At 39.5% G+C, this 12,230-nt stretch overlaps 1 protein-coding gene across 1 annotated transcript; it reads left to right on the forward strand.

Moving 5' to 3' along the window:
- Positions 1 to 672: 672 nt before the first annotated feature.
- Positions 673 to 1,730, forward strand: LOC147903301 (uncharacterized). The gene is given in 4 exon segments (XM_087371325.1): positions 673 to 736; positions 816 to 1,203; positions 1,205 to 1,562; positions 1,725 to 1,730. Coding segments are annotated over 4 exon segments (816 nt in total).
- Positions 1,731 to 12,230: the final 10,500 nt, after the last annotated feature.

Below are 12,230 nucleotides of genomic sequence, written 5' to 3' on the forward strand. Positions count from 1 at the left end.
TCTCTCTTTGAATCTAATCTATGCTTGCGCAAAACTGTGTGTTTATCAAAATGTTACAAAGTAGAATATAACTTTTGCAAGTTTTTCATGTTGGGTACGGCGAACCATTGATAGGTTCTCGCTCTTTGAGAAGCTTTGTTAATCAAAATATCGAGTACAATAGCGAGCTCTTTGTTTTTTCAATCTCTCTTTTTGAGATTTAAGATGAAAGTGTTAAGTTGGATAATATTCTTTCAGTCTTTGGTAAACAAGAGTATATTTATAAAGATGTTGCAGAATGGAATGTAACTTTTGAAAGTTTTCTCTAGAAGCGTTGTTGATCATAATATTGAAGCGCAAGGTACGAGAATGATGTCATTGCTTTATCAATCTCTCTCGTTGATAATATTCTTAAGTTTTGAATAAGAAGATCGTGCTTATGCAAGACTAGAGTATAATGCATGCTCTTTGATATATCCATTGAGTTTTAGGTGTTCGAGTAAAAGTTTGGATACTAGTCTCAATGGTATGCATTGATAATCAGAACCCTCACTTATCAACCTCTTTCCTCTATATCTTCCATCGATGTTGCCAACAAGGTTACATTGGATGGCTCGTGGAAAAGACTGACTGTATCAAAAGGAAGTTGGGGGGATGAAATCAATAAAGGAAATATTGGTTCAACATGTATACATGCATAGAGAGCTTGTGTTGCGAGAGAATTATCCAACTTATCTTCCAAAACACAAGCCAAGTTGTAAATGACTTCATTGAAATTTTTTATTTCATAATCAAAGATTTTTCCTGAACCTCAATGTCTTTATTTTTATTTTTAGATACATATCCTTCATCTTATGAGCAGTGGCAGCCTACCGAATGCATTTTAGGATTCATGGATGTGTTACATGGGTCCATAGGAGAGTTGCAATATCAAGGTAGATCAACAGCACAATTAGCTCAGTCAGGAGTCTTTTTCTATGATCATTTTTACCAACTATTGGATAAAACCAACACCCATGGTGTGTTGAAGAAACTAGCTCTTCCAGCAAGGAATACCATTGATTGGCCAATTCCTCATGGTGCTGTAATAGAGTCATATAGAGCTAGGTTGTTTTCAAAAGTACAACGATCCTTACGGCCAGGGATTGCTAGTAGAATCAACAAAATAACTATTTGCATGCCAATAACAGTCTTTGTAGATCTTCTCTACAAATGGTGCTGAAAGAATTCCTAACTTCTTGGATTATGGTTGGGACATGATAACATCCAACCAAGTATATTGTGAGGTTTTGCACAACTCCATCAAACTTAAGTACATGATTGCCACTCAAAATCTCATATTAACATTTTACTATAAACGCAGTAGAATGATTGGGAACCAATTGGTTCCAATGGATCAAGATTTGAACTCTTTTGGTCCTAAGAATGAAGCACTGGATATCACCATTAATGAGAATGAAAATTTATTGAAAATTATATCACTCAGACAATGCTGCACACTCGCTCAATTATGCCACGACATTCAGGTGGAGACAGAGGGTAGTGTTGCAGAAAGATTCTCATTCATTCTGAATAACAAGAAGGTAAATAAAGAGTTGATGTGACGCAATGTTTTTTATTTATTATTGAATGAATCATTGATTTACACTACATGTTGACAAGTATTGGAGCGAAGGGAAAGGAGAATTCTCTGTAGAGATATCCCAAATGAAATTATTGAGATAATTAAAATTTCATGATTACAGGTATGAAATGACTATTTTCATAGTATACAATTGTGAGGCAATGGATAAACATTATACATTATATTGTCAAACAAACTGATGATTCTCAGACAATCAGTGCCTTTGAGGCAATGGTGGATGCTATGACTCGAAGACAACAATCAATGTTGTTCAGGTGATAGTGGATGATCTGATGAAGAAGGTTGACCAAGGAGCTTCTATTGTGCCTTTTCCTCATATACCACCTTCTCTTCCATGTTTTGATCTCACCTTCGCTCTAGTAGTTGAACCTTTCTAGGCTCATATTGTTGGAATCATAGAAGTTCTACTATAGTTTTGGCTCTAAAGTTATAGCCATAATCAACATTGTAACTATATTTTTAATTTTTTACAAAAAACAATGGAGAATCAGTCTCTTTGCTATTGTAACAATTTGTCATTCAAAGTTTGTAATAGATACATCCATATTCATGAATCAAGTCTCTCTCTCTCTCTCTCTCTCTCTCTCTCTCTCTCTCTCTCTCTCTCTCTCTCTCTCTCTATGAATTACAAACTAGAGTTTCGAATATAGATGAATTTCATTAAACGTCATTATGCATTACAAACTTCCAAGAGTACAATTTGCCTCAACTCAACCAGGAGGCTCTGAAGTTTATAGACGATTCTCAAGTCCAACATCATGGGGAATGGGCTCACAATTCTCAGGTCCAGGCTTAGTAATTTAAGGGGCTGGATGAGGGGCCTCATATCCAAGTTCATATCCAAGTTCAGTGGATTGTGGAGGCATCTAAGGTTGGGCCTCATGGTCCTTTAGTCTTGTCAAAGGGTCCCCATCCTACTCTAGAGTGAGGATGTGTATTGAAGGAGATCTACGATGGTCCTAGCTCTGAAGTTTAACACAAATTGATCATCATAGCTTTGTTTTGTCATTTGCAGAAACACAAACAGAACTTTAGTTTCAAGTTCTGTGTTATATTTATGCTATGTATAAATTTTAAATGCATTAATAATGGTACTTACGGGACCCACTGTACCTCGTAACAAATAAGCCTCCAAAATGTACTTGGTGTTTAAAAGGACCCTCCATCCGCAAGAGTGGGCATTGTACTCTTGTGGTGTCTATGAACCATCCAGTCGCTTGTAAGCATAAAATTATTCTAATTAATTTTAAAAACGTACTGAGAGGGCAAAGGATTTTATGTCTTACATCCAAGTGCAGTGGTTCAATTGCTCCCAACTTAGATGAATTTTTTTCGCAGAAATCGATTGCAAAAGATAGTCTCTTCAGACCACTGCAAGTTGCATATGTGAGTGTGAACAACTTTCTAGAAAATAGATAATTTATTATTTTAAAAAATTACGATGCATTCAAACATTCACTTACAGATCGATCTTTGGATGAGTATCTGTAATTGAATTGAAGTAGAAGAATCCTTTTGATGGCAGATGTAACAAGCTAAACTCCAATGTCGACTTCATTTGACAAATGTGGTAAAGATTAGCATTTGTGGATTGAAAATAATAATCTAGCTCCTTATGCAATGTACTTAGTAATCACTTACTTTGAATGGTAAGGGATGAAAGTAGGGTCATAGATTTGAAATTGCAATATGTGAACCACTTCACAAGCTAGTCCACTGGCTCCCTGGGTTCCCTCATTTTGAAGGAGATAGCTGGGTCCACAATATGAACCATACCTTGAATCTCCTCATGTAACTTTTTTTGGAGTAAGCTACAAATCAACAGAGGAATTTAGAATAGTGTTCAAAATAAGTGGTTGTCTAAATCAATATATAAAAAGAAAAACCTACCTAAGTCCTGCAAGGATAACTGTATCAGTAACTTGTCCTGCTGTGATTGCTTTGAGCAATCTTCTATTAGGATAAGCTCTTTGATTGACTCTGCATCTGCAAAACTTATCCTTACATCAAGTCCCAGTGTATGTAGATGCTCAAGAACATGTAGCTCTAGCTTTGCAGTATCTAAATTAGTGGATGAGGTATGAAGATGCTGGGTGTCCTTATATTTAATCCTTTGCACCTCCTCAAAGGCTATTTTTGCTCTTGTTTTTATTCCATGAGTCACTTGAGTGACTTCCTCTATAGCCACCTCATCTTGTTTTGGCATTCGAGCAGGTGGTATAAGCAAAATGTCTCTCATCTTCATGTCTGTCATATCTATAGCCTTCAAGAGTTTGTCGTATCTCCATCTCACCATCTTTAAAGTGGTGATATCTTTTGCCATGATTATCACCCTATGGCTGTGGGTTGCAAGAAGAAATGTATCTTGGAAAAACTCTATGAAAAAGTCATCAACAACTACCTGCAATGCCCAAATAGTTGTTCTTTGCCATCCGTATCCAAGGCCCAAAAAATTCATACATCACAAACTTCCCTAACAAGCCTTTGAAAGGAACCTTGGGAATGTACATGGCTTTTTGGGCCCTTCTTGTGTCCATTATAGTATTGACCATCTGTGTAAATCTTCTCTTTTTTGCTTGTTGGAGAAGATGCATTTGGCTTTCCTTTTCTTGGGTGTGAATCCCGTCCTCTAGATGTTGGCAATTTTGCTATCGGGGGACCCCTGTTTGTCTTCCTGGCAATAGCCTTCATCCTTGCCATTGCAATTTATGATAAACTACACCTGAGATCACAAAACATGTCCTAAGTCCTCTCTCTCTCTCTCTCTCTCTCTCTCCCTCTCTCTCTCTCTATCTCTATCCTCTGATGCAACTATCCCCTCTATGTACTTATATCCCCTCTATCCTCTGATGCAACTATTGATGGATAGCATGGAGTAAACTCTGCAATCAGTCTAGTAGTATTAATCTATCAAGGTCAACACGCTTGGGCCAAATGACAAATACTTGGGCACTTATGGATTCTAGATTGAAGCTGCTAAGGCTTCCTTAGCATCCCCACCCCCAGCAATTCTATCCTGCTACTTGTTTTGGGGTTTCATGGAATAAGATGATTTGCATCTATCCTTGTTTGTCTATCTCTCCCTCAGTTGAATAGGATAAAGAAGGGGGAGAGAGAGAAAAACAAAGTCAACTAATTTAAAGTCTCCATACTTAAGAGAGAAGCCAATGAATAAAATGCCACTTGAGCAAATCATTTTTATTCAAACTACTTTATTCAAATTTGATAGTTTGGAGATGTCAAAGTTGAGCAAATAAAATGCCAAAAGTCTCCATACTTAAGAGAGAAGCCAACAAATAAAATGCCAAAAGTCTCCATACTTAAGAGAGAAGCCAATGAATAAAAATGCTGCAATCACAGAAAATATTAAGTTAGAATTTTGTAAATCATGTTTGAAAGTACAAACTATGCATAAAAATAAATTAATTCAACTTACCATGTAGTGTGTTATATTGCAGCTTGACCAGGCTTGTTTCATGGATTTTTCAAAAGTTTTTAGCTCCTCTTCTAATGCACGATGGTCACTCTTGGTCCATGTCATTTTGTCACAAAGTTTGAAAAGCTTGTCTAAGGATTTCCATACCTCTACTTTAACATTTCGAGCAAGACCATTTGCCATATCATCTTTAATGCATTATGCACATGTTCCAAACTCCGTATCTCACCTTGGAAACATATCTTCATCATCTACCAACTTTTCCCTTCTTTTTGTGGTTCTGATAAAAATGTTCTTGCTTTGACTCCACCAATTGACGGTTTGATAGGAACATCTTTTCCATTTGAGGACTTCTTGATATCTGTTATGATATGTGTGAAGAGAGTGGGAGAGAAGTAAGGAGTCTCACTTGCAGCTTTCTCACATACACAATGGGGGAATACACACAAAGGTGGAGGCTGAAAACAGTTTTTCTCTTCTTAGTTGTGAAAGCCAAAAGATCTCTCTCTAAGTACAAAAGGAATAGGTGAACCCTATATGTGGGTCTCAAACCAAACTCAACTAACCTAGGTGGCATACTAACTGAGCCACTAACTAGAGTACATATAGATAGCTGTCATCCAGCTATTATTCATGGGCGATGTACCAACCACATCTGCAACTAACAAGTCGGTGACATAAATGCACAATGGTCACCCTGGCATATCACAAGTGGAGCTCGATATCTCAACACTCCCCCTTGAGCTTAATCCCAATTCCTGCACACCAAGCAGGTCTTTGAACTTGCACAGCTTCTCTATGCCCAATGCCTTTATGAATATGTCAGCTACCTGATACTTTGTGTTGACATAAACTAGATAATAAAACCTACTAGAACCTTCTCCCACACATAGTGATAATGCACCTCAATGTGCTTTGTTCTAGCATGATAGACTGGGTTATTTGCCAAGTGTAACATGCTCATGTTGTCACAATAAATGACAACTGGCCCATCTATAGACTGATGCATATCATAAAGTAGCTTACCTAGCCAAGCTACCTCACATGCAGCCATTGCTGCACCCCTGTACTTAGCCTCTGTGCTCGACAAGGCAACTGTAGGTTATTTCTTGCTGCTCCAAGTGACTGCAGCACTCCCAAAAGAGAACACATATACACTGGTAGATCGTCTATCAGAAATACTACCAGCCCAATCAGCATCAGTGTATCCATGCAACTGTATCTCAACCCTAGTCTCATAAAATCGTCCATGCTACAATGTGGACTTCACATACCTCAGTATGCGTCTAGCTGCATCCAAATGCGCTTTCCTTGGAGCTTGCATCAACTGACTTACCAACCCAATAGCACAGCTCAAATCTGGCCTGGTACTAGTCATATAAATCAAACTTCCGACTATGCGTCTGTACATAGTAGGGTCTTCCAAAAGCTCACATGCATCTACACTCAACTTCACCTTCTGCTCCAAAGGAACTGAAATAGGATTATAGCCTATCATCCCATATTTGGAAAGCATGTCCAATCCATACTGCCTCTACAAGAGCAATATCCCACTTGTGGATCTAATCACCTCAATGCCCAAGAAGTAACGCAGCTCTCCCAAATCCTTCATCTCAAACTTCTGCTTCAATAGCATTTTTACATGAAGGATATCTTCATCACTATCACCTGTGATGATCAAATCATCAACATAAATGACTAGCAGCATAATGCCTTTCTTTGTTTTTCTCACATAAAGTGAGAAATTCGCCTTGGAAATCTGAAAGCCAATAGTGACAAGATACTGTCCTATCTTGTCAGACCATGATTTGGGTGCTTTGCTTCAAGCCATACAAGGCTTTTTTCAACCTGTAAACAAACTCAGGATGAACAGCATGAACATAACCTGGTGGCTACTCCATATAGACCTCTTCTTGCAAATCACCATGCAAGAAAGCATTCTTTACATCCATCTACTGTAAAGACCATCCCTTTGATGCAACCATAGCAATGACTGCTCTTACGGTTGCCATCCTTGCAACTAGACTAAATGTTTCTTCATAATCGATGCCATATGTCTGTGCATACCCCTTGAAACCTAATCTTGCCTTGTATCTATTCACATAACCATCTGCATTGTGCTTCACCTTATAAACCCACTTGCAGCCAATTGCATTCTTATCTTTAGGCAAAGGCACCAATTCCCATGTAGCATTTACTTCCAAGGCAGCCATTTCTTCATCCATGGCTTTCTCCCATTTTTCTTTTCCCATGGCTTGCTCAAAAGAAGTGGGTTCTGGTTAATGTATCACTTTGACCATATAGGCATAGTGAATGGCTGTAAATCCATCATATTTCAACCTATCCATATGATACCTAGCTCTGGTAGACCTGTACAAAATATAATCACTACCAGGCGCTCTCAAACGTCCCTTGTCTTCCTCACTCTAGGTGTAACAATAGAAGATATACCCAACTCATTATCAAGGCTCTATTCTGAGCCACTAGATTCACCATCCACATAAGAGTGACCTATATTCACATCAAACATGGGCTGATCTACTTTCTCTTTTCCTTTTTGTGATACTTGCACACCACTATTTGCATTGCTTTGAGGAGATCCTCCTTATCTCAATCTGCCTGTCCATGGCGAAGTATGTGAACCATTGCTAGAGGACACTACAAGTCCACTAATATTTTGTGATTACTGCTGTGAATTCTGTGTAGCATTACCATTTTGTGCATCTACATCATCAATCACATTTTTGTGTTTATACCTACTGCTCATCTCATAAAAAACAACATCTCTGCGTACTGTAAACTTACGAGTAGAAGGGTTATAGCATCTATACCCTTTTTCTTACAGAGAATAACCAATAAAGATGCACTTCTCAGCTTTTGGATCCAACTTGGATCTCAACTCACCTGGCACATGAACATAGGCAATGCAACCAAAAACTTTCAAATGAGAAATATATGGTTTCCTACCAGTATACCTCTCCTTTGGTGTCATGCATGTATTGCTACAGTGGGAGTCCTGTTCATTATGTAGATTGCTGTAGCAACTACTTCAACCCAATAATAATCTCGCAGGTCTTTTTCGTTGAGCATGGCACGAGATACCTCTCCAATATGCCTCTTTTTCCTTTCTACAAGTCCATTTTGCTGTGGGGTATGACTGCATGAATATTGCTGCTTTATGCCATGCTCCTCCAGGAACCTTGTAAACTCATTTGAGAGGTACTCTCCCCCTCCATCTGACCTTAGGCATTTTATTTGCAGGCCTATTTCTTTCTCAACCATAGTTTTAAAAGCTTTGAAATGCCCAAACACTTCACTTTTATTTTTCATAAAATACACCCAAACTTTTATGCTGTAGTCATCAATGAAAGTGACAAAATAATGATAGCCTCCAATAGATGCAGCTTTAGTACTCCACACATTAGAGTGGATTAATTCCAATGGCCTCTTACTCTCTTGAACATGTCTAGGAAATGATTTCCTTGCATGTTTTCCAAATTGACAGGCTTCATATACCTTATGCATTTCTGCAACCTTGAACTTAGGCAATCCTACAACAATATTTTGGGCCTACATTAATTGAAGTCGCTGTACATTAACATGACCAATGCATTTATGCCAGATGTCAATATCTGCAATTACACCGGTCCCATGTGCAAACATTGCTGCACTCAATTCAGGCATGTCCAGTTCCAACGTAAACATCGTGCCCTTCTTCTTCCCTTTTGCTATCAAGTGACCTTTATTTTTCATATCCTCAACAAAGCATCCATGAGGATTAAATCTGACCTGCAAGCCCTGCTCAACCATTTGACCAATAGAAACTAGGTTCTTGGTGATATTCGGGACATGAAATACATCAGACAGGTAGTTCTTTTTCCCATCCTACATAGACAAAGAAATTTTACCAATCTGCACAATAGGATGTGCAGTATCATCACGAGTCTCCACAAATCCTAGTCTTTCCATTTTCCTTGCATCCTGCAGCATGACCTGTCATGTGGTTTGATGCACCTGAGTCAACATGCCACACATCATTGCTTTCTTCTGCACTTGTCACAGAATTGGTCATGTGCTGCACCATAAACAAATGCTCATTTTTGTCATCACCCTATCTACTAGAGGATGCATAATTGCCTTGCTGCAATTTTTCAATCATGATGTCATTCTACTTTTTATAGCAGTCTATAACCATATGACCCATTTTACCACTGTAGTAGCATTCAACATTGCTGTTTCCATTTTGGCCTCTCTACCATCCACCACAACCTCTTTGGCTCCCCCTACCTCTAAGGTTACCACGTCCTCCTCCATAGGATTGGTTTTCTTGAATTTGTTGCATATTCTAATTTCTGCCACGGCCTCTAGATCGGCCTGCTCTACCTCTGCCTCTACCTCTGGCAGCATTTGAGTAGAAGATAGTTTCTTTTGAAGTTCCTCCTGAAGAAGATGCACCACCATGTTGAGATATGGTGCCACGAGCACATAGATTAAAGGTTAAGGTATGGTATAGGAAAGAATTAAAGTAGCCACCCTAGGATGTGGACTACATGATGTGGAGATGTGGATTGAGGATGTCCACAAGGAGAGATGTGGATGAGAGGATCCCACATGGTTGACTATTCTAAAGGCTCTCTCTATATAAGAACTCTATCATGTATTGTTGAACATACATTGCAAGAGATATAGATTTGCTATCTCCCTCTCATGTCTTATTTAGTGTGCTTTGAGCCTCCTTAGTTCTTCTGCTAATCTTGTGTGCACTAGGTTTAGCACAATCTTACATTCTTTCTCATGGTATCAGAGCATAGGTTTAGCTCTCCTAGTTTCGAGAGAAATCCAACTTCTTGAGAGAATTCCATTCATTGCACTTCTTCTTGAGAGATCTTGGAGAAGGAGATTATTGAGAGTGTGAGGAATGTTCTAGAGAGATTATATCTCTCTATCCTAGTCTATGATTGGCCCAGTGAGCAATCCTCCCACAATTCAAAGCGCCAACCGAACAAGTAGTATAGCTGAATACGACTCTACCTAAGGCTTCAGATCAAGAGACCTATCCTAAATCTCACTAGCTATGCACAGCCAATGGCCGACTGCCAAGATTGCAATTTCCTTTTTGGTGGCATCGATAGCCAATGGAAGCACTCCTGTAGCCTCTTATTCAAGATTCAGAATCAAACAACTCAGGCAAGGAACCCCTCTTGTAGATAGGAGAGTACTCACGCTCCCCCTTTGACTCTCAAACCTTGTGCTGTCATGCAGACTCAAACCGTAGCTCATTGATTGCAAGCTCTCCTCCTTGATGAGTATCGGCGGTGCCATTCGTCCCAGGTAGGCCTTCATTATCTTCCTGTAATTTGACAGGCAACCTTTGCAAACTCAACCCAGCCCGCTGCCTAGACTCAACGAGCTTCTGCCAACGACCTCCAGCTTGGATCTGCAGCGGCTCCTTCTGCCAGTACGCAATGTCCACAGCCCTCAATAGCCACTGGTAGTGCTTCTCCATGGCCTCCATCTCCACCACAACCAACAACGAACTGCGCCAATGCCAAGCAATGCCAATGGAATCCGACGACGACTAGCAGCTGCTCCAATATCAAAAACCTACACAAGCAAGTAGCATGGGCAGCGAGGTGTTAGAAGAAGCTGAAGCACGAGGAGGAAGCACTTGTTGTCGCCACCCCAATATCTCTGCAAAGATTTTGATCTCTAAGGTGTAGATCTTAGGGTTAGGCTAAGGTTACCATGGTTAATAAATTGACACATGGTAGATAAGCCACTTAGGTCCCAAAAGACCTTATGGTTAGTTAAATGCCACATCCACCTAAGCATAGTGCCATACAAGCATATTTGTGTAAACAGCATATGAACCTATGTGCCACATCATCAATTGCCTCCCTTCTTGATCAAAACTTTGACAAGCCGTAACTTGCAATCCAGGAGGAATTTGCACACGCTCTGAAAAGAAAAAGTGATCGTTTTTCCAAGCTCTATGCACCTGTCAAATCAAAATCATTATATGCAATTAGACACTGCCAATATTGAAAGAAATCAATTGGTAAGACCTTTGCAACAAATTAAAAAGCAACGCATGAATGCAAAAAGCATGCCGAAAGCACAAATGTATGAGATGACCATAGCCGGAAACATGGCATCCACACATAAAGCATTAAGGCACATGGAAGAACAAAGCAACATGCATCAAGCTACATCAAGTAAAGATGCAAATGCCATCGACTTGAAGCATTGAAAAGCAAAAAGCCTTGCCAACCTTGCCTATGTTTTGTCATCAAGCCTGACCACCTGAGAGTAGCTATGAAAACACCCATGGGAGGTATTGACATGTAGAAACCACACTTAACCACCTTAAGTAGTAATGCATGCACTAAGTGGAGGTGATGGAATGTAACTCACATATGACCACCTTGTAGTAGCCAAAGGATCATGGCACCAAGGGGAGGTGTTGAGATATGGTGCCATGAGCACATAGATTAAAGGCTAAGGTATGGTATAGGAAAGAATTAAAGTAGCCACCCTAGGATGTGGACTACATGATGTGGAGATGTGGATTGAGGATATCCACAAGGAGAGATGTGGATGAGAGGATCCCACATGGTTGACTATTCTAAAGGCTCTCTCTATATAAGAAGCCTATCATGTATTGTTGAACATACATTGCAAGAGATATAGATTTGCTATCTCCCTCTCATGTCTTATTTAGTGTGCTTTGAGCCTCCTTAGTTCTTCTGCTGATCTTGTGTGCACTAGGTTTAGCACGATCTTACATTCTTTCTCACACCATTTCTCTGCTCTTCAGAAATTAAAAGAGCAATCAACTACTCAAAATCAGAAAATTTTTCACGGACGGCAATGGATGTCCGAAATTGTGCATAATCCTTTCCAAGACCATTCAAGGTCACAAAAACAAAATCATCATCTTGCACTGGTGACCCCAATCGAAGCAAGTGCATCTGCAATCTTCTTCACCTTCATGTGGTAGCCATTGATGCTCATATTTTCTCTCTACACATTATGCAACTCGTGCTTGAGCTGCATTTTCCTGGCTTGTGTATTTGTGCTATACATTTTTGTCAGAGTATCCCACGCCTCCTTCGGCGTGCTTGCATCCTGAATATGCACAATAGAATCTGAAATACTGATAAATAGCCA

Source organism: Dipteris shenzhenensis, chromosome 3, assembly GCF_047967505.1.
Source record: "Dipteris shenzhenensis isolate YYH24624 ecotype China chromosome 3, Dip_SZ_1.0, whole genome shotgun sequence".
Lineage (NCBI taxonomy): Eukaryota > Viridiplantae > Streptophyta > Polypodiopsida > Gleicheniales > Dipteridaceae > Dipteris > Dipteris shenzhenensis.